Source organism: Eurosta solidaginis, chromosome 4 (assembly GCF_040869045.1).
Source record: "Eurosta solidaginis isolate ZX-2024a chromosome 4, ASM4086904v1, whole genome shotgun sequence".
Taxonomy (NCBI): domain Eukaryota; kingdom Metazoa; phylum Arthropoda; class Insecta; order Diptera; family Tephritidae; genus Eurosta; species Eurosta solidaginis.
The window spans coordinates 101,626,975-101,650,363 of record NC_090322.1 but is presented as its reverse complement, the minus strand read 5'-3'; the positions used below and the strand labels follow the sequence as shown (position 1 = coordinate 101,650,363).

The following is a 23,389-nucleotide window of genomic DNA, read 5'->3' as shown; positions in this document are numbered from 1 at the left end:
GGGTGGCTGGAAATATTATTAAAACGTTAGGGAGGGGCGCCGTCAATCAGGTAAAAGTTAGGCATTTGGCCTAAACATGCCGCCCCCTTGCGGTACGCAACATCACAGTCCGCCAAGGATCACCGACCGTGAAGAAGAGAAGAAAAAAAGTAAAATCTTATAACTAATTATATCTAACTTAACATAAACGCCGGTCAGTCCGCCGGCTTGGCGGCACGCAAGATGGTTTGCGCAATGGGTGAGCTTGGTTGCTGATGCCTCTGTCATTCGGCACTTTTCCCGTTATGATTCAAGGCCTAAGCCAGGCTTGCCTAGAGCTAGGGATAGCGAAAAGAAGTAGGAAGATATACGTGTTCATATTTCTTGCCGTTTATTACAAATTCATTGGAAATTCTATGCTCGTGAATTTTGTATGAAGAAAATTTAATAAAAAATAGCTTATTGTAATGATACAAGCTTTTAAAACGCACACCTCCATTGTGAATTCATACAAGTGGCGAATTTTCGATAAAACGTTCACAATAGTGAACAGCGAGTGAGTATTAATATGTAGTCTGATTTTCGGTATACAAATTTAAAGGAAAGCTGATTTGAAACAAATGTACAATTCATGGCACTTCAATTTAATAACGGCGAGCAAAGGAAAAACAAACCTTTATTCCATTATATGGCCAAACGCGACTGCCGTTCTCCCTGTCAGCTATTATTTGACACGCAGGTATGGCAATGGAGGAATCGAAAGATTTTTCGCTGGTACGAATTCACAATGCAAGTCTTTTGCAACTGTGTACACCAAAAATTCAATAAAAATAACAAAGTATAAAAAATTCATCTGTGTCGGTCATTACCGAACATTTTGATGTTAGGCCTTGGTTGTGCCCGAGAGTACCCAACCGAAGATGGTACTCTGAGCCAGCAAAGGGCCAAACGTGGTGGGCAGAATCCCTGGTAATATTATCTCCGCATATACATCTGTTCCTAGGATGAGGCGGATCGGTGCGGATGCATGGAACTGCGGATCCGCCAGACGGAGATGTGCGTACGGGGCTGCGATAGCGCTGTCGATGCTGGTCGTCGGTGTCATGCGCCGAAAATTGGATAAGACCGCAGCATGGGTCGCAATCCTTTTGTTCTGTCCGTGTCTACCTTGGATACGCAGCAGACATCCTGCTTGCCCGCCAATGTTGCTGGTAGGAAGTTGGAGCTCCTGGGCGAGCTCATCCGCAATCACGGTGGTGGGGGAGCATCCGTCCAGTAAGGCACGGACGAGGTGTAGCCGCCCCCCAGCTTCTATCTTCACGACCGCGGTGGGTGTGATCGCTACCGTTGGTATCATGGTGGCGGTGGCTGCTGAATGCTGGGCTACGAGCCCTGACCGGAAGGCGGACACGGTGGTGAGCTGCAGTGTGTTGCCTCCGTGGCTGCGATCTTGTGGCTGATGTCGTTGGGGCAGGCGAAGAGGCCTTGTCTCCGCTCTGTGGTCACGTGAATGTCGTCTCCGTTGGGGGTTCCTGGGTTGCCGGCGAAGAGACCGGGTCTCCGCTCGGCCGTTATATGTATGGCGCCGTGCTGTCGCTGTCCCCTGTTGGAGCCGCTTCCTCTCGTGCTGCAGAAGTGGTCGAAATGATTTGGCTGTAGGTGGTATGGTCGGGCGAAGAGACCGCGTCTCCACTCCGGTTCGGCCGGCATCTCGGTTTCGGGGTGGACGAAGAGGTCCAGTCTCCGTTCCAGCGTCCGACGCATATAACGAGATTGAGTCGTCTATCCGCTCTCGGGGTGAATCTAGCTCCTCTTCCACTTGGACGCTCCATGGCTTGGAGCGGGCTTCTTGTAATAGCTGCTCCTCTTCGTCGATCGAGGCGATGTGCAGCATCGTGTGGTGCTTCTCGCCGCACCGTTTGCATCGCCCTTGGCTTGGGCATGCGTTAGAGCGGTGATCAGGCGCCAAACAATTTCCGCAGTAGCTTTCGCGAATGGTTACGTAGAGGCGCTCTTCTGGCCTTTTCGCCCTGAATGCTGGGCACAAGCGGATAGGGTGTCGCTCAAGACACACTCGGCATTCCGACGAATAACGCGCTGCGTTCGTGGCAGCATTTCGTTTTAAAGCGGCAAAACGACCCATTTTCCTGAAAGAAGTGCAATATGTTTGACTGGGTCGAGTCATTCTCGAGATGCAGGGGCGAGTGGTCCCTAGTTGTATTATTGGGGATTTGGGAAATTTTATTAGCGCGCGCATAAGGGGAAACATCTGTCGCTGCATAAAAAAAATATTCATATGTGGCGTGCATTATGTGCATGGCCTCTTTCCCCGCACGTTATGTGCCTGGGTCTTTAGTGCCTTATTTTGTTTATTTTGTGTCACCCGGCAGCGTTTTAGTTGGCCACGGGCACACTAGTGCTGCAGAAAATGAGCATTTACGAATTTCGGTTCACACATTCTGGTGCCGAACCGGGTAGAAAGTGTATAGCGTGGGTTCTTTTGAGTCGCTGTTATTTGTGTTGTTGGTGCTAAAACCCAACAACTTCCCTGCCCGCCACAAAAAAATGTTTGGACAGCAAAATTGTATGCGATGTAAAGAAAAAATAAAAAAATGTTCGTTTTGGATGAGGAGAATCATTTGTAGAATGTATCATTTTCCTCTTTTTGTATTACCTTTCGGTTATTTATGAGAGTTGTTTATTCAACCTTTCCCCAAGTACGCTTCTAGTCCTGTTTAATTGATGGCCTTTAGCAAATGGTACGGTTCCCGAAGGGTGTTTGGCCCCGGTACCGATTTTTCGGAAACGGGTTCTTCGGTACCCGTTTGCGTCATTTTATGCATCCCTAATATAATGTACATTTAAAACTCGGCATATATATGTACATACGTTGGTATAAGTATATGGGCAGTCAGTGCACGTACTTTACCGCATTGGTAGTTTGACCTACCTTTTTGACCCATTTTTCATTTTCTACTACTTCTGCTACCAACACTTAGATTCTACCAATATTTCAGTATTTTCGCACTGAAAACGCATGCTGCGATAATTTTAAAGTATTGAATTGCAGAGCCCACCCAACTAACATTAGGAGGCGATACTGACCAAATCAGTAAATTTTGAAAAAAAGAACTTAAACAGGAAATGAATTTTTGAGTAGAGAAATATAATGACTGAGTACGCGAATATTTTCTGCGCTATTTTTCTCAGTTTTTTTTTTTTTTTTCTTTTTTGAATAATTTGAACGACAATAGGAAGTTTTACGTAACGATAACATGCTGAAATTGGTTATTTTTCAGCAGTAATTTTGGTACCTTGGAAAATTGTTGTTGTGATTAGACGTTTTGGTGCATGTTTGTCAGTATTTCACACTCACGATACAGGAAAAAAGTGAGTATCGTATAGGCATAAGCTATGTACATAGGTATATACAAATGTGCATGTAATTTTGTCTTGTTTACGTGTTTTAAAGGTGTCATTTCCTTGCAAATGTGCGATATTTGTTTTACGATACATTAATAATTGTTTGGTACAAATATTAACGGTAGCTGTTGTTTTCTTGGTAAAAATTGCCAACTACTACTATTTTCATTTTTTTTTTTTTTTTTTTTTTTTTTTACTACCATTCCCTTTTTAGACTTCCGCTCACTGGTACCAGCATACCAACGGCAAAGACAAAAAACAAAAAAAACGCACATTCATACATACCCGTGTATAGAAGGCAAAATTCCTATGAATTGAAACAACGGGAAATGTATCAAGAGATTTTCCGTTCTTTCACTTCATTTTTTACGTGGTTTGGAGTAATGCGATTGTTGCGCAGAATGTCCTAAAGAAAAGGTAATGATGTGGAAGAATTGTAATTAATTTGATTACTAATATGTATTTCTTTTCATTAATCAATCAATTTTTCTTCTTTTTTTTCTTTTTAGATGTAAATTTGGGTGGCATATTTCTGATGCATTTGCATCGAATGGCGCACTTCAGGGGATGCTCCTGCCGAATTACTTGACACAGAGTGAACATTAGTGGATGCAAAATAGTTGACCGCAGATGCTATGGTTCCAATGTTTTTGTTATTCGCATTTACAGGTAAAACCGAGGACGCAGGAGGAGGCAAAACCCCTGTTGGTATTGCTATTGCTACATTAACATTTGATATGGCACTTGTGGAAGAACTTTGTTTCTTGATCAATGGGCGAGAATTCTTTGTTAGAAGTTGAGCTAAGGTTCTATTGTTCAACATAGGATCGCTAGTAGCTGACTGTAAATGTGAGACCATCAGGTTGCTACCGGTTACACTACCCGTTTTATTATTAGGTACATTGGGTACAGCAATCATGTGCTGATGTATTGAATTGCTACGCGAACGAGGTTTACTGGTTTTAGCTTGGTATTTTGGTACAGCAAAATTATCGTGACTTGATCTTGACTCAATCTTTTGCAAAGTTACATTTAGTGGCAAACTATTCGATCTAAAAATTTCTCGAGGGATCACATTAACACTTGTTTGTTGTTGTTGACCAAGCTGTTGCATTTGATTTTGTTGTGTGGTTAGCAAATGTTGCGCAGGTTGTTGTTGATGTAAATGACAAGTTGAAGGCGATAGTTGGCATTGTGCTTGTACCTGTAATTGTAGTGGGCTTGGCAATGATGTCACCTGACAGCCTAAATTCAATGGCAGCGATTGTTGATGAAGGTGTTGTGCATTTGGCATATTTATGTAGCCACCAGTCGATGCAGATTTCTTAAAACTACTCACACTTGGATAAGGTTTATAGGAGTTTGAGTTATTGGTGTTATTTAAATTTGTATTAACGCTATACACATCATTTGAAGCATTCAAATTGTATATAGAAAGCACATCGGCAGATGATGGTTCGGTTTTAACTGCCTGTAAAAGTATTGAAGAATTGCTCGTGTGTGATGAATTATTAGCATTGAATTGTGCTGTGTTGGGCAAACAATTTGTAGCCGCATGTAAAATGCCATAACCTTTTGGCTTTTTATTTACCATTGTAACATTAATTAAATTATTATTTGCATTAGGGCCACTGCGCGCCGACGGACTGAGTTCAATATTGTTATAGCCACCATACGCCGTCCCACTGCTTGTACCTTCAACAGAGCCAGTTATTGATGCAGCAGTAGACGGATATTGAGCGGGCGGTGTTTGCATTTGTTGTTGTTGTTGCTGCTGATGATGAAAGGCCATTGTCTGATGCAATCCTGTGCATGGCAATGTCGGCTGCAGGTGTTGGTTTTGTTGACTCTTTTGCTGTTCTGCCAACATTTGCTGGTACACAGTTGTCTGATGCAATGTAGGTAGAGCTTTATCATAGTTGTGAGGCTCCCTTCTAAAAGGCCGTTGAGAGTTCTTCGAAATTCGACCTTTCATAACACTTTTGCTAGGAAACTCATTAATTGATGTCCTGTTGCTTGTGGTGTGTTCACTTGTATTAGGAAAATGTTTTGAATGCAAAGGCATCGTTTGAGGTGCTGTTGGTACTGCTGTTGATGTGCTCAAGTTATTATTACCAACTGCTGAAGGACAATCGTCGGTCATAATAGCATCTACAGAGTTAATTGATTGCGTCTCATTAGTCCCTGATGTATTCAATAGTTGTCCACTGGTGTTTTCTCTTGTCAATGAAGCAGAAAAACGTTGTCCCATTCCCGACTGATATTGTATTGAATCCAATGGTGCATTTAAGTCCAACATGCTGGTATCATCGGTTTCTGGCAATGTATTCTGTGAGCTGTCTACAACACCCACCATATTACTAGAATCCAGCTGATTAGATCCCATGATTGATGAAAAGTTGTAATCAACATTTTTAAGCATTTCATCTGGGCCTTCTTCTGGTACGGGAGGTAGACGGGTCGGCTGAAGCAATTCTGCGAAAAATAGAGCATCAAAAGTTAGGTCAATGTCTTCAATATTTGGCTGCAAAGAACCAAGTCCAGGCTGTATGAAATCTGCTATTCCTGCACCACGAGCTATCTCTCGTGGATCTGGGAAAGGAAAGGGCCCATTTATAGAAGAGAAGAGAGTATCATTTGTCCAGTCGTCAGGTAGCATTAACGAGCGATCGTTCGGTGGAGACCATTCCAAGAAATCGAACTCACTTTTCGTATCATATGTAAGACATCCTGCAGCTTTGGATTTCGAATTTTTACGCCATTTACGGTATTCTGCCTTGATAACAGTTGTTTGGCGTTTCCAATATTTTCCTTCCAACACAAAAGCCTGGGGATTGCTGTGAATATCAACATCCAATGGCGAGGCAAATTGGCAAACCGGTGTCCTACGTTTTAGTATGAATTGCATATGCCAGCATCGCCAAATTACATTGTTCAATCGTATTTTGTCCTTCCAGCGTAAGCGAATACCTTTGAAGTGATTCCATTTTGGGGATGTTAGTTTTTGACTGTATGCCAGATTCATGCATTTGAACAGCTTAGTAAGGGAAGTTTCAATTTCCAAGTGTGAAGCTACAGCCGATCCTTCGTTACCAGTTTCTTGTATGAATGACATTTTACGTGGAACAAATCGTTGTACATCAGTACAAGTATTTTCTAGATCCTCTGATTTTGAAAGATTTGGATCTTCAGGATCTAACATTTTCACTTCATCATCTTCCTCTAAATCGTCTTCCTGTGCCTCGTCGGCCTCAAAGTGAGACACCATAAATTGGCCGGAGTGTATGGACTCACGTTCAGATTTAGAAATATTAGCAGTATTAGTTCCATAATCGGATGAGGCAGCTTCTGATGCGACAATACTGCTTGACATGTTTGTTGCTAAACCACAGCTTTGTTGTTGTTTTTGTTGTTGATTTTGTTCTTGTTGTTGTTGTGCTGAGATCGGCATCGAACTCAGTGGCTCTGATTCGGAGAAATCAGTATCAGTATATTCACCATGAATGCTCCTTTTACGTTCTACCGTGCGCTTATATTCATTCAATTCATCATCGGTTACATTATCGAATGGCTTCTTAGCATATGGTGCCTTATAAAACGGCCGCATTATGTTGATAGCCACGTTGTATGATTCCCTTGGAGGCGGAGCCCATTAGCACGACATGATCGCCAGCTGGTGAAACGGTGGCCTCCTTAATACGATTAGCTTCGTCCCATGTAACACCCTCGAGTATGTGTGATTGTGGACCTGCGGATATTTTATCAGCACGTCGATTATCTTTAATCTGTGGCTGTATGCGTTTAAATTCTTTTGGATTTGTGGCAGATATCGAATCTGCGTTAGGTTATTGCTTGGCCTCGTTCCTTTGGCTGAGTGCATCTGCGTTCTGTGGCAGACCCTGAGTCTGCGTTAGGGTTCTGGTGTCCTCGCTCGGGGTGAGTGAGTGAAATGGGGTTTGGTTGTGAAAATTAAAAATAAGTGTTTTGTGGCAGATGGGGATCTGCATTAGGGTGGTTGATTAGCCTCGGTGGGCGAGCGCTGGGTTTTGAAATTTTGAAAATTTTAAAAGGATTATGGGCCGAGTGCCTTTGCTTTCTGTGGCAGACCGAGGGTCTGCGTAAAGGCTTTTCTGGTATACTCGTTCTGGAATAACGAGTGAGTGTGATGGTTTTTTTTTGAAAATAAAAAAAAATAGAAATTTTTTTTTTTTTTTTTAACGGAGGGATGTGGAGGAACGGGGGGGATTGTTAAGCGAAGCTTTTGGTCCTCGCACAATCTATCTCCGTGGGAAGAAGGATCAGTTTGACCAAAGGTCGTCTGACTTGACCCTTCTCGGTTATGAGGTCGACTACACGTACTCGGTTATCTTCGCCGGGGTGTACGTTGACGACTCTGCCTAACCTCCATTCGTTGGGAGATAAGTTGTCCTCTTTGATGACAACTAGATCTCCCACGTGTATATTTTGTTTTGACTGTTTCCACTTCACTCGTTTTTGAAGTTCGGAAAGGTATTCCACCTTCCATCGTTTGCAGAAAGTGTGATGGAGGGCTTTGAGTTTCTGCCATCGATTGATCATCGAGGCAGTGCTCTCACTGGCATCCGGTTCTGGTGGAGCCAGCAGGTGGCTGCCGGTTAGGAAATGTCCTGGGGTTAGTGGTTCCAGATCCGTTGGGTCATTCGACCCCGGACTGAGAGGGCGCGAGTTGAGGCACGCCTCAATCCGGCACAAAAGTGTTTGGAACTCCTCCATAGTATATTTGTGGGGAGAAGCGATCTTTTTGAAGTGGCTTTTGAAGCTCTTCACTCCCGCTTCCCACAAGCCGCCCATATGTGGAGCGCCAGCGGGAATAAAATGCCAAGTTAATGCTTGATGGCTATACTTGGAGACTGTTTTGTCTCGGCTTTCTGCCAGGAAGGCTTTGAATTCCGATCGTAGAGATCTGGAAGCTCCGACAAAGTTCGTACCATTGTCGGAGTAGATGTTCTTCGGACATCCTCTTCTCGCGATAAAACGCGAAAAGGCCGCGAGGAAGCCTGGGGTACTAAGGTCACTAGTGGCTTCTAAGTGGATGGCCTTAGTGGAAAAACAGACGAAAAGGCATACGTAGCCTTTTGACAGTCGACATCCCCTACCGCGGTAGCTTTTGATGTCGAAAGGCCCTGCAAAGTCTACCCCGGTATTGGTGAACGCGCGGGTAAAAGTAGTCCGCTCGCAGGGAAGGGTCCCCATAAGTTGGGACTGTGCCTGCTTTCGGTGAATAATGCAGGTTTTGCAATTGTGGATGATGGCTCTGATCATGGTCTTGATATTCGGTATCCAGTATTGGGTTCGGATGAGACGGAGCATGAGCTGGTTCTCGCCATGAAGGGAGTCAAGATGAGCCATCAAAACGGTCAGGCGAGACAGCCTACAATTGTAAGGCAAGATGATCGGATGACGCTCATTGTACGACATGTCCTTTGAAGCCCCTAGACGCCCCCCTGTTCTAATAATAGCATCTTTGTCGATATATGGGTTGAGTGACAGTATTTCACTCTTTCGATCGATAGGTTCCCTATTTTTCAATTTTAAATATTCTGTCCCGTAAAATTGTTTCTGGCAGACTCGTATTAATGCTTGAGTCGTTGCCTTAATCTCATCGGCTGAGATTATACACGACCTTTCGTGGAACATTGCTTTAGTTTTTGGGTGAGTTCGTTTATAAAATCTCCTAACATAGGATAGAACCTTCAAAGCCCTGGGTAAATTTGAAAAACGGTCGAGAATATCTACATGATCTACCCTTGTCGTGGCATATGTTTGTGCCCTTTTCTCCTCAACGGACGTTTTGTATTCGGTCTCTTGTGCTGGCCAGTGGGAATTGTCTTCTTGCAGCCAAGAAGGTCCCTGCCACCACAACGAATTGTTTATCAACTCTGATGCAAGTAGTCCTCTGCTTCCTAGATCCGCTGGATTAGATTCCGAGTCCACGTGAAGCCAGTCCTTGCTACCGACCATATCGATGATCTTAGTGATTCGGTGTGCGACGAAGGTTGACCAGGAACAGGGCGGCTTTCTTATCCAAGCGAGTACGACCATCCGTCCAGAGGTGAACTTTTGCTGGCCCCAAATGAATGTTTCGGAATATTGATTCCATGATTTCTGCGAGCAGCACGGCGCCGCAAAGTTCTAAACGTGGTAGTGAGATGGTTTTCACTGGGGCTACTCGGGTTTTGGCTAGCAAGAGATTTGTGAAAATTGTATCGTCCCTTTTTACGCGCATGTATATAGCTGCTGCATATGCCTTTTCCGATGCATCGCAAAAACCATGTATTTCGATGTCGTCCTCGGGCGTAAAATTTACCCATCGCGGTATCCTAATGTTATCTATTTCGTTATAGTGTTGGGTGAAATTTTCCCACCGTTCTAAGGTAGTTGGGGAGACAGGTTCGTCCCACCCGGTGCCCTCTAACCAGATATGCTGCATTAGTATTTTTGCCACTATGACCACTGGTGCAAGCCAGCCTAAAGGGTCGAAAAGTTTGGCTATAGCGGATAGGATTACGCGTTTGGTGATGTTCTCGCCACTCTCTAAAGCTCCTGCGGTGAAGTAAAACATGTCTGAATGCGCGTTCCATCGTATTCCGAGTGCCTTCACCGAGCTAGCCTCTTCAAACGCTAGGAAGTCCTCGCTGAGCAGATCCGTTTTGGGGATGTCCTGAAGGATTTCCTCACAATTTGATGTCCACTTGCGCAATGGAAAGCCAGCTGAGTGTAATGCTTCGCGAATCTCGTTTCTTGCTCTGATTGTTGACGCTATTGTATGTCCTCCAGATAAAACGTCGTCGACATACATACTTTCTCGTAATATACCCGATGCTATTGGGTGCGTATTTTCTACATCATCAGCCAATTGTAGAAGTGACCGTATCGCGAGGTAGGGGGCGCAGTTTACACCAAATGTGACAGTCTTTAGTTCGTAAAGACTGATGGGTTCGTTGGGGGATGTTCGATGGACAATTCTTTGAAATTTGGCGTGATAATCGGTCACCCAAAACTGCCTATACATCTTTTCTATGTCGCTATTAAAGACAAAACGGTAAAGTCTCCAACGTAGAATTAAAATAGGCAAGTCTGCTTGGAGTACTGGACCTGGGTGGAGTATGTCGTTTAGACTAATGCCATTTGCCGTCGGACTTGACGCGTTGAAGACGACGCGCACCTTGGTAGTGGTACTTTCCGCCTTTACAACGGCGTGGTGGGGCAGGAAATAATTATCCGAATCGTCGGATGGTATATTATTCTTAATTTTTCTCATATGTCCAAGTGTTTCGTATTCTGACAACACCCGAACATACTCTTTTCCTAAATCTTGGTTTTTCAGTAATCGCCCCTCATTTCTGAAGAATTGTGAACATGCGCGCTTTAGAGACGGTCCTAATGCAATCTTCTCAGGGTAATCCTGCCTGAATGGTAGCGAGACTGTATATCTTCCACTTTCATCACGTTTTGTTGTGTCCTTAAATAATTGTTCACAATACCTTTCTTCTTCATTAAGCATTTTGTTTTTTGGAACATTTTCTACCTCCCAGAAAGCTTTTAATTGGTTGTCCAACGCAACCTCGTTGTAGAATGACATGATGCTCTTCGTTGGACTCGGTGCTTCGATGCGACCGGTTAGTATCCAACCGAACACTGTCTCTTGGGCCAAAAGTGTATTTAGTACATTCTTTTTCAGACCACTCAGTATAATTTGGGGATATATGTCTCCTCCAAGTATGAGGTCTACATCTTCGTTGATGTAGAACCTTTTATCTGCCAAAACCAAGTCTGGGAATGCCTGCATAGTCATGGCGTTGATATGGCAGGATGGAAGATTCCCAGTGAGTTTGGCTAGGACTAGAACGGGTGTAGTCAGGCTGAAGCAGGCATCCACTGGTGAACGTAATTCAATTTTGGATGCCTCTTTCACCTGAGCTGACACCGCATTTGTGATGCCTGAAACTTGGGCATGCATTTTTCTCGCTGGCAAATTGATTCTGCGTTTCAGTCTTTCAGTTATAAAGGAACATTCAGACCCTGAATCAATTAATGCCCGTGCGGAGAAGTCGGTACCATTATGGCGAATGTGTACGCGAGCAGTTCCTAATAGCACACCTGTGCTGGAATTCGTATGACAGGATGTCACATTTTTGTTCCCGTTTGAATCTGGTTTTTCTGATTCATGTCTCGCTAATGCCTGTCTAGAAGTAGAGGGCCTATTATCGTAGGAGTGTTGGGGCGGGTTGTAGGTGGTGTTTTTCTGTAGGGTATCCGCATGCAGGAGCGTATGGTGACGAGAGTGGCACGTATTGCAGTTGTAGGAACTGGTGCATCTGGTCACTGTGTGTCCTGGGGATAGACAATTCAGACAACCACTCGTAGATTTTATGAATTTAATCCTTTCAGGAGGGGTTAACTCGCAAAAGCGTGAACAGTTGCGTAATCTGTGTTCAGGGGATTTACACATTTTACAAATTGATTTTATTGTTTGCTTGGATACTTTCGTTTGAAAAGCACCAAGTCTTTTCGTAGGGGTTTCTGACGATTGTCGCGACGCGTTTGGTTTTTGCACTTTCGCAGTGGCATGCCCTGTAAAACCAGACACTGTTTCAAGTGTCTGAAACCGATTAGACAGGAATTTATCCATATCCTCCCACTTGGATATGTCCATTTTATGGTCTATACTTTGCTCCCAAAGAGCCAGCGTGCTCTCTGGTAACTTGGTTGAGCATAAATAGGTCAGGATTGCGTCCCAATTGGAAGTGTCAATTTTGTGGCATTTGAGGGACGAAATACAATTATTTATATCATTTTGCAGCTTTTTTATTGAACTGCCACACTCACTTTCTACCTTTTTTAAGTTAAATAAAATTTGTAGTTGTGTGTTAACTAAGATACGTTTGTTTTCGTATCTTTCACACAAGTTTTTCCAGGCCATCTCGAAACCTTCATTTGTGAGGGGGCATTTTTTAACGATATCTTTTGCTTCGCCCTGCGTTTTGTTGTTGAGATGGAATAACTTTTCCACCCCTTTCAAGCTGGAATTGTTTATATAAATTGCCGTGAAAAGGTCGCGAAAAGTTGGCCAAGACAGATAATCCCCTTTAAAAACTTCCGTATCGCAAGCAGGGAGGCGAATTTTATGCCCATGAGGTTCTTGCTCAGGGTTGACGTTCTTTTCATCCTTCTTGTATTTTTCTGCCTCAGCAGATATAGACGCTGAACATCGCACGTAGATTGCGTATGCTGCCTTTTGCTTCTTTCTGATCGCCATAACGTCATCCGCTGACACCTCATCAGATCCCAATAGCGAATCAAACGCAGACTTTACCTTCTTCCACAAGAGCCGCAACTCTTCCTGCTGTATTGCAAGGGTGTGTTTGCTATGGTCGCTCTCCGGAATAAGGCTGTAATATTTATCAAACTCTGCGATTGATTCTGCTAAACGGATGTAGGTTTCCATTGTTTTATTTACGTTTATTAACGAGAAAATTGCCGATTATAGAAATGGAACGCTTTAGAGTAAAAATACCTGCCCAGCCGTAAATAAACACTACTGAAATTCGAAGTTTATTATTTATTTTGTTTATTGCAGAATTTGTCAGAGTAGCGACAACGAAAAGGGTTTACTTTATGGACTTTTTGTCACAGCAGCGACAACCGCAAAAGGTTTAATTTACAGACTTTGTCTCAGCGGCAACAACAAAAAAAGGGGGACCACTCGCCACCTCCACAGATAATGGGTGTATTTTTGAAAAAGTGAAAAAATGCGTGCGATATTGCAAAACAAGCGCAAAAAAAGTGTAAATAGTGTTTAAAAAGTGAAGTGAGCACCGGATTAATTAATTAAATTGAACTCAATTTCGTGTTTGTGATGTGCAAAAAAACAACAACACAAAACTATTTAGTATGGTGCGGAAAATGAGGTTAGGTAACCCTCTTCCTTGTGTTGTGTCTGGAAAACCTTACCACTGGTGGGGGGATAAACCAGATAATCACAAGGATCCAAATAAAATTAATAAACCAAGTGCTTTACTTTTTGAAATTGGAAAGTAAAATGGTGCTCACTAAATAACTTCACTTTTTCACTTCTTTTTTTGATTTTAATTTTTCGCGCACTACACGGGTTTTTTTTCTTTATTTTGCAAAAAAAAACAACACTCAAAAAAAAAGTGGCAAGAAATATAACACTTACTTCTTATTGGTTTTTGTGCTGGAAAAGTTGATTGTGCTGTGCTGTGGTTGGCAAATATGCTGTGGCTCTGGTCACCTATGTACAATGTAAAACCTCCAACTTTTTCCTTGTCGATTTTTGGCTGCTGTGATCTGCTGTGGCAAATAAATTTTTAGTAGGCAAAATTGTGCTGCGTTGTGGACTGTAATTTTAGGCTTTTAGTTGTTTATCCGGCTCGAAGGACCAATGTTCGGCCTGAGTGCGTCGTAAACCGGCAGTGGGTAGGCGCACAAGGGTCGATCTCGGGAAGGTTCACTCAAAAAAATATGATAAAAGAAAACACAAAGAGGAATTTCCTCGTTATAATATAATATTTAATTCAGAGTGAAAAGAAAATCTACAGTGGTTATAAGGTTACCTTTATGTTGAAAAAGTGATGACGGTGATCCTTGGCGATGTGTGCTGGTTGGCGGTCAATCGAGAAAAAGGCCGGTTATCCCGTTGAGGACAACCGCTAAGCCACGAAAAAGTCCTCTGGTATTAAGGAGGGGAAAAAAGCCACACACACAACAGCCCCCACATATACGTGCATGGGTGCTGACAACCTGCACACACACGTGCATGTGTATGAAACGCCTGCATGTGCATGCATGCACACAAATGCGGCGTGAGTGTGGGTGGCTGGAAATATTATTAAAACGTTAGGGAGGGGCGCCGTCAATCAGGTAAAAGTTAGGCATTTGGCCTAAACAAACAGGAAGTGTGTGAGTGTTTTCACTTTTGTAAACACAGATTGTAGCTCGTCGCTAATTCCTCTTTCTATATTATCAATAAATTTATATTTTAAAAATAAACTTGTGATTACTATTTACTAATTCGGTCTTTATTTTCTTCTTATTTGCGACGCACACGCCCGACTTGCCCGGGTCCACACTGCCCCGCAAAACAACGGAAAAGGTAAAAAAACTTCTTTGTAAAAAAAATGTGTATAATTTTTGCTTAAAGAGAAGGTTTTTTGGTTTTTTTTTTTTTTTGAACTACTTTGTTGTGTATGATTGGGTGGGTTGGTACTGCACGAGATGCCCATATGAGTAAAAAACACGTCAGTACAAATTTTGATGTCTTGCGGTTTTCGGTACTGCTTTTGTCTATTTAGTTTTCGGTATCCGCCCTGCGGGTTGCCATCCAGTTGTTTACCAGTAACAGGAATTTTCCAGGATAAGATAATGTAGGATTGTGTTTGATAAATTATCCTTACCACATTATTTTTTGCAAACGGGTTTTCAGGCTAGTAAAACGTAAGTAATGCAAATTCCTAATGGATTATTAATAATTTTTCCTCTAATGGGTTTTCTATTTTCCTTTTTATCTTCTTTTCAGTGTCAAATGGAGCCTCTGCAATACATATGTGTTACACTGGAGTCTGCGGAGGGGGATGCGGAGCCCATTGACGCGGTCGCGGACATCCGCTATGCGGAGCGGCGAAGGGGCTCATGGCCATGTTTTGCGCCGGTCGAGGTCCTGCTGCATGCAGTGAGGGAGGATCTACGTTGCGCCGACCACGGGGTGCTCCATGCTAGGCGGACGAACATTGTCGTGATGGTGCGCGGGAGGGCCACGACGTGGTATTCTACATTTTACCGCGGGTGTGAAGGAGTGATATGGGTACGGGGGCCGCACCAGGATCCAGTGCCCCATTGGCAGCTTAGTTTCCGCGTGTGCCAGCCGGCACTAAGCTGTTTCACTAGTTTCATTGCCCATTTAAATGGGCATATGGGCTTTTACCCGTACCGGTGCGGGTATTGTCTGAAGCGGTATGCGTCTTCGGCTGCGTTATCCCTGCACCGAAAACGGATGTACTAGGGATGGAAGTTCTGGGGTTTCCCGGACAAGATTTGAAATAACTTTATTTTCGTAGAATTTTTAATATTTGAGTTCCGTTTTTTTTTTTTTTTTTGTATTTATTAAGGAAAGTGAGTGTCTGAACACTGACAGAGGCGTCGTGAAACGGGTCATTTGGTGGTCCAGTTAGGTAACATGGCAACTCTGCCGTTTCTCGTTCTCTTTTACGTGTCATACATACATACCTACGTTGGTTTTTTTTTTTTTTTTTTTTTTTTTTTTTGTTTTTTTTGTGATTTAAGTTACTTCATTGCGTGTATATAAAATACCGGATGAAGATCGAATAAAATTCGAATTATTTGGCCAGCTCGAAAGCTAAAACGCCAACGCCAATTGTTCAGTTTAATTTTGTGATGTTATTATATAACTCGATTTAATGGTTTACTCCAAGTACTAAATATTGATTTAATGGTTTACTCCAAGTATGCTAACTTTTTGGTTTTAAGTTCAATTTTTTGTCAATTTGCTTCCCTCACTGTCCGCCATTTTGTTGTCAACCGCATGAATCGCGTCCCTTTATAGCACGCGGTTGAGCTGTGGGGAAACGAACTTGACGCGACGACGTTTAAACACGAAGTCTTTTCACCTACGTTGGTTACCAATGTGCCAACGGAAAAATACAAAAGAAATGATCATTCCAGTGTAGAGAATGTAAATTTCAAACCAATTGCAGAAAACGGTAAAATAAATCTTTCGATTCACTTTTTTCGTTGCTTCATTCATTTTATTTTCACGTGTTGCTGGAGTAAAAAAGGGTAAGTAGTAAAATTTTTTAATTAATTTTTTTCTAATAAATATGTTTCTTTTATTTCATATTATTAATGCATTTTCTTTATTTTCAGGTGACTGGTGATGGATGGTGGATATCCCGGAGTTGTAGCTATGTACATATAAGTATATATGGATGGAGTATCGATTTTTTTTGTTTTTTATTGTGTGTACCGGCATCGCAAAGGGGTGCTCCAACTGCGGCGTCGCACTATGGCGCCTCTGCCCGAAAAGCCTGGCAAAAATCAAAAATTTCATGAAAGCGTTCGATAAACCTAATGCATGTATTTAATAGAGAATTACGAGTATATAACTCTTATTAAAGATAAGATGATATTTTAGGAGGTACAGACGCTCAAAGTTGATTAATTTTTAAAACTTAGAAAAATTTGTGGCTTTTATTCTTTTTTGTTGTATTAAGAATTGTTTTTTCTCCAAATAAAATGGCCTCGATGGCAAATTTTAAAATGTCTCTAGAAAACTCCAAACTATTTGAGGTGTTCAAAGCTTCTAAGACAAAAGCGGAGTTCGTTGAGGCTATTATGACAGAATTACCAAATGAAACATGCAACAAAGAAGACGAAGACTTGAAAGAAAAAATTGGCTTCTTCTACATTCCAATACAAAAAAAATGGCAAGTAGTCGGTCGTTCTACTTCAAGGTTTATAAGTAAGCATGAAAGCTGGTTAGCTGATAAAAGTTTTTTGGACGAAGAAATGCCTAGCACATTAACCAATCGAACTAGAGGAACACCAACAAAACCCATAGAAGAATGTTCCACCTACACAAGGAAAAGGAAGCTGTCAGATTATACTAGAACTATCGCCACGACTCATCTTTCAGAAGCATTGGCTATTAAATATAAAAATGACGAAGAAAACACCAAGTCTCATATCATAGAAGCATTTGCGTTAGCAAGTCCAGTGCGACTGAGAAGGATCAGAAACAGCATTCCTACACCCCCAAATGTGCTACCTAGGAGATACACTCCTGAAGAGTCTTTGGCGCTGTTTATAGATCTCTGGTTATCGAAGGATAAATATAATATATTGCGTGAGTCATTATTGCAACAAAATGCCGATCGTTTCTCTGGATACAAACAAATCGCTCAAGCCAATTAAGAAGCAGTTCTCCAAGAGCCAAAATAACCGAAGTATCAGCTGAAGTTGAGCTCCAAAACTTAATGGATCATACGTCTATGCGACTCTTGAAAAGTTTTTCTGAAAAAAAGGTCATCAGGACAAAGAATAAATGTAGACGATGGAACAATTACAGATGGTAATATGTTTATGGCTTCTATTGTTCTCCTCCCTTTAAAAGATAAAGCATCAGAATATTGGAAAAATCCACGGCCGTCATCAGTTAAATTGTGCCGGCCGATATTATTTAAATATTAGAAGGAGTCTTCGGAACTCATACAAGTTACAGTGAGTGATATAAAAAATCAAATCTCAAAATTAGAACCAACATTAATTGAAATCGAAGACGGAAATGTTATTACCATAAAGCATGATTTTCTTCTAGCAATGGTCGATGGAAACGTTTTAAACTTACTAGCAAACACATCCTCTACATTGAAATGTCCAATCTGTAAGCAGAGTCAAAAAGACTTTGAAAATCTTGATTATTCAATTATTGGCGAACTAAATTATGAGTATGCAATATCTCCTTTGCATGCGAGGATAATGTGCATGGAATTCGTTTTGAAACTGGCTTATACACTACAACAACAAGGAGAAGTTTTCGACGACAATGCAACATCTAAGGAAAAACAAAACATTAGAAAAAAAATTATTCAAGATGCATTCTATAAAGAGCTTGGCCCGAGAGTTGACTGCCCAAAGTATGGATACGGCAACACAAATGATGGAAACTCTTCAAGAAGATTTTTTGAACACGATGAAACTACTGATCGTACTACTGGAGTTGATAGAGATATTGTCAAACGATTGGGAGTAATTATAAATATTTTAAATTGCCACGACAAAGTCAATGGACCTAAATTTGGCGAATACGTATCGAGAACTGCAGAGCTGCTGCTTCAAAAGTATCCTGAGAAAAAGCTCACACCAACGGTACATAAAATTTCGGTCCATGGAAAAGATTAAATATAATACCAGTGTTTACCATTATGAAAATTGTCTGAAGAAGCTCAAGAATCTAAAAACAAGGACTACAAAAATATAGAAGAACTAACGCATGCAAAATCTCACGAGTTAGACAAAACGAAGACCTTTTCAATATGTTGGCCATCTCTTCTGATCCAGTCATATCATCCATGAGGCATGTAAGATCCCAAAAAGATCTTACAGACACCTATAGCCCAAAAATGGTTTCCTTGTTAGATATATTTTCAAGTGGCGAAGACTACGTTAAGATTAAATAAATGATCCACCTTTTTCTATCATAAAAAAAAAATTTGTTAGTACTTAGTTTTGTTATTTTATTGAAAAAAAAAGAAGAAATCCATAGAAACAAGTTTATTATTTATTATAAATAATACAATTATTTCATTTAGTAATTATAATCATATAATCTTCGTTTTTACATCTTTTTAAAATTCACCAAATTTTAAGATGAGTTTTGAAGCACCCTTTATGTATATTTATTTTAAAGAAGAGTAATACATTTTTACAGAAATCAATAAAATTTGTAAAGCGGTTAATAAGATAAAAGTGTTTATCATAAGTGGGCAGTGCGGGGGCTAAGATACTTGGCTTGGATATCATAAGTGGTTTCAGGCTCTGGATCAGGGACTGATATCAGTCTTAGACCGGCCATAGTGACGAATGCCACACGTGATTAGTTTTCACGTCCCGCACGAGGTGCCCCTGCTTCTACTGATAATGGCGGATCTAGAGAGGACAACTCGATAAAACCCGCACCCCCTGAGTTATTGTGCCGAGCTCAGGGGAGGGAGGACTCCTTAAGAGTCAAGATCGGTACACAACGGTGACGAACTGGACTGTTTTTGGGCTTTGATTTGACATTACATTTTGACTTGATGACTTTGTGCTGGTAGGTGCGGTATTCTGCCAGTTTAGTAGGTCGGGGTGAAACCCTACCGAAATGGCTGGTAGGCTAATGCTGCACCTGCCCACGTCCCGCTAAAACCGTGGCGGTACGTTCCGGCTCCGTCGCCGTTAAGTTGGTGGTGTAGGTGCGGTTGAAGATTTTCCCGCTTCGCGTCCGGTCTGGCTCTGAACGCATTACTCATAAGGTAATGCGTCAACCCTCGCGTGGCCTCCCTGCGTAGCATAGATAACCACGAGACCGTTAAAGGTCGACTACACAATCGGCTCCGGATAGCGGCCTTGAGGGGGGACTTTTTTTAGAATGGACAAGACTAGTACGAATCCGCCAAGGATGGGGTGCGGAAGAATAGCGCTTTTGATGGAAATCCGTCAAATCAATCTTCAGCACTCTAAGGTGGCTTCCGCAAATTTGTTGCACTGCCTTGAAAAAGGCGGAGTGGATATAGTCCTTGTCCAGGAGCCGTGGCTGAGCAGTAACGGCAGTAAGATTTCTGGATTAAGGACTGGAAAATTCAACACCTTGGTGCATGTGGAGGCAAGTAGGCCTAGATCCTGTGTGCTTGTTAAAAAAGAGATTAAAGCTTTTAATCTCTCTAATTTCAGCAATGCTGACGTAACCACGGTCTGCCTCGAGCGAGGAAGTAATGAAATGTTGGTGGTCTCAGCGTACATGCCCCACGGGGACGTAGAGGGACCACCACCTGCGATACTGGGTGAAATCACTGCCGAAGCAAGGCGGAGAGGTGTTGGTGTGATCATCGGTGCCGATGCTAGTGCCCATCATAGCATTTGGGGAAGCTCGGATACCAACACTAGAGGTGAGTCTTTATTTACGTTTATTGTAGATGAGGGACTTTGTATATGTAATAGGGGGAATGACCCGACTTTTATTACTGCGGTAAGGGAGGAGGTCCTGGACCTCACCCTGGTTAGTAGAGAACTGGAAGGTCGGATATCTGGATGGAGGGTTCTCAACGAGCACCCCTTCTCTGATCACCGATATATTCAGTTCTCAGTGAACGAAGAACGTCCCGGTAAAATATCTTTTAGGAACCCTAAAAGTACTAACTGGGACTTGTATTGTAGGAAGCTGGGAGAGCTACTGCCTGCGGTGCCTATCATTAGTTCGGGCCTGTCCTAATCTGAGATAGACGTTCTGGTGGAAAACTTCACCTCGGCAAGCAATAGCGCCTTTCAGCTGTCCTGCCCATTGAAAACTTATAGGGGGAAGGGCAAGCCGCCCTGGTGGTCGGATTCTCTTGACGACCTAAGAGCGTCCAGTCGGCGGCTCTTCAACAGAGCCAGGAGGAGTAAATTACCCTCGGACTGGGGCTCTATAAGATGAGTCTGGGGATTTAAAAATATGAAATAAGGATAGCCAAGTGAGATGCATGGCGAAGCTTCTGAGAAAACTTAGAAGGCTGCAATGAATCCGCGAGATTTAGAAAAATACTCTCTAGGAACCCCGCTCCTCTGGGGTGTCTGAGAGATGATGGTGGGGACTGGTTGCGCAGAGATCTTCGCCTGCATAGTTGGCGGTCGTTGGCCATGCAGAAGTGCCTGCCATTCCAATACGGGAAAGTCAAATAACCTGGACTATAGGGTCTTTTGTCAAGAGCTAAATTTAAGCCGTAAGTTTAAGTTGGCTGATCACTGCAGTGTATTCCAAGCGGAAATTGCTGCGATTAAGGATGCGGTGGATGGAATGCTATCCAGTGCTACCACGGTTAGGGAATTTAACATCTACTCTGATAGCCAAGCGGCTATCAAGGCCTTGAGCTCAACTACAGTGCGATCGAGGGTGGTCTGGGGGTGCCTGACCTCGCTTGCGATTGCATCGAATTATTTTACAATTAAGATTATCTGGGTCCCGGGTCATAGTGATATCCCGGGTAACTGTCAAGCGGATCTCTTAGCCCGCATCGATACAACTGAACCGGATGAAGATGGCTGTACGGATTTCGGGATCCGCCTGGCCACCTGTGGATTGCTCCTCCATAGCTGGGCCTCGAATCAGCTCAGCAAACGTTGGGCGGATACCACGTCTTGCAGGGTAGCAAGATCTTTCTGGCCAAAAGTGGATGGCAGGAGGTCTGCTGAAATAATTGGGTTCACTAACGCTCACCTATCAATGGTCATTGGGGTTTTGACAGGGCACTGTCCCATGGGTATCCATGCGGTACGTCTCAATATACTGGAAACTCCATCCTGCTGCAGCTGTATGGAGGATGATGAGGTGGAATCACCAAATCACTTTATGCTTGATTGTCCAGCTTTTTCCAGAACTAGGCGAAAGTTCTTCGGTCGCGACTCACTTGGATCTCCCGAGGATATATCCAAAGTTGAAATCGGTATCATTCGGAGCTTTATCGTTGCTACCTAACGATTCTCTAAGTAGCTAGATCTAAGTCACCGTTATTTTTGGTGTATGTGGTATCACAACGGACCTTCGTGTTGTCCAAGTGAGATATCCTTATCAGGGCAGCTACCACCTAACCTATCCTAAGTGGGCAGTGCTCAAAAATTTATTAGTTGTTCATTTTTGGCTCAAATTCAATAATATTAATAAAATATTTGGTTTTTGAATTTTCAAAAATATGTAAATAAATTTATACAATGAATTTTCAAGCAATATTTATATACTTATCCCCTAGCGTACACATTTCACTTTTATAAGATTATCTTAAAAGAAGTAATGCGTCCATCAAGTTTGGTGGAGATTGATAACCTTGCTACTAAGACAAAACTTTTAATCATAAGTGGGTTGAACCACGTTCCCTCATACAAATCATAAGTTTATCTGATTTCATGTTCAAATACATCCTCATAAAAAAAATACCAAAGTTTGTCCTTCAGTTTTAAAAAAAATTTTTTGTTTTCAAAATTTTTTCAATTTTGACGAATTATTGTGAAGCAACCTGTTACTCTGGCACTCTGTATTTTAAACTATATAAAGCCTAAATAATTAGCTTTCAAATATCTTCATGAGTTCAAAAGTTATGATTTTTGCAAAGAAAAAATTCAAAAGGCGCCATAGTGCGTCGGCCGCGCCGGCAGTTGTCACACCTTTGCGATGTCTATTGCAGCATATATTAATAAATTTTTTTTCTTCTCTTTCTTTGCAAGTTTTTCAGCTTGTGGTGGAGATTGGGCGATCACCGAGGCCGTGCAACAAATTAGCAAATCGTACAAGTATAAACCCATCGAGGGAATGCTCGTCCACGAATTGAAACAATTTAAATTTGATGGCCAAAAGACTATTATACAAAATCCAAATGAAAGCCAACGCAAAGAGCACGAAAAATGTACTATCGAGACACATGAAGTTTATGCTATTGATGTTATTGTAAGCTCCGGCGAAGGAATTGGGCGTGAAAGGGATCCAAAGGTCTCCATATAATATAAGAAAACGGATGAAAATTATATGTTAAAGTTAGAAGCGGCGCGTGCACTTTTACAGGGGGTTAAAACAAAATATGGTAATATGCCGTTCAATATCAGACACTTCGAAGAAGAAACAAAGGCTCGTATGGTTGTTGTTGAAAGTGTATCACGCAAGATGATCGAACCTTTCCACGTACTGTACGAGAAGCCAGCTGAATATGTGGATCAATTTAAAACACACTGTTTTGCTTATGCTTAACGGAGTAAATCTGGTTACTTTTATGGAAGAATGTTTTGTCAGTGAGCATAGTATAGCCCAGCCAGAATTGAATGAACTTGTTGCTACACCTTTGCAACCAAGTAAAAAGGATAAGGGCGGGGGTAAAAAGAAGGGAAGTGCAGCTGCTGCACAATATGTCACAGATGCGGCTGCTTCAACAGCAACGAAAGTTGAATCAACGCCAGCAGTTGAAACTAGGGCCTGAAATGTGGCTATGGCTACTGACTTTTGACTACAAAACAAAATACCATCCAATTGAGTTGAAATCAATGAGACAAACAGCAGCAGCATAACAACAACATATTAGAAGCAATAAGCTCGATACACAAAAGAGATCGTATGCGTAAACAGTGGCGCAAAGACAAAAGAAACACTAAGCAAATTATATGGGCTGCAGTTTTGAAAGATAAAAACCAATAA

The 23,389-nt window shown here is 42.2% G+C and overlaps 1 protein-coding gene and 1 pseudogene across 1 annotated transcript; one reads left to right on the top strand and one right to left on the bottom strand.

Annotated features, from left to right (window-relative positions):
- Positions 1–3,907: 3,907 nt before the first annotated feature.
- Positions 3,908–7,009, bottom strand: LOC137248628 (protein WBSCR14 homolog). The gene has a single exon (XM_067779521.1). The coding sequence runs from the start codon at positions 7,007–7,009 to the stop codon at positions 3,908–3,910; it is 3,102 nt and encodes a 1,033-aa protein (XP_067635622.1).
- An 11,106-nt stretch (positions 7,010–18,115) lies between these two features.
- Positions 18,116–23,174, top strand: LOC137248627 (proliferation-associated protein 2G4 pseudogene; annotated as a pseudogene).
- The last annotated feature ends 215 nt before the right edge of the window (positions 23,175–23,389 follow it).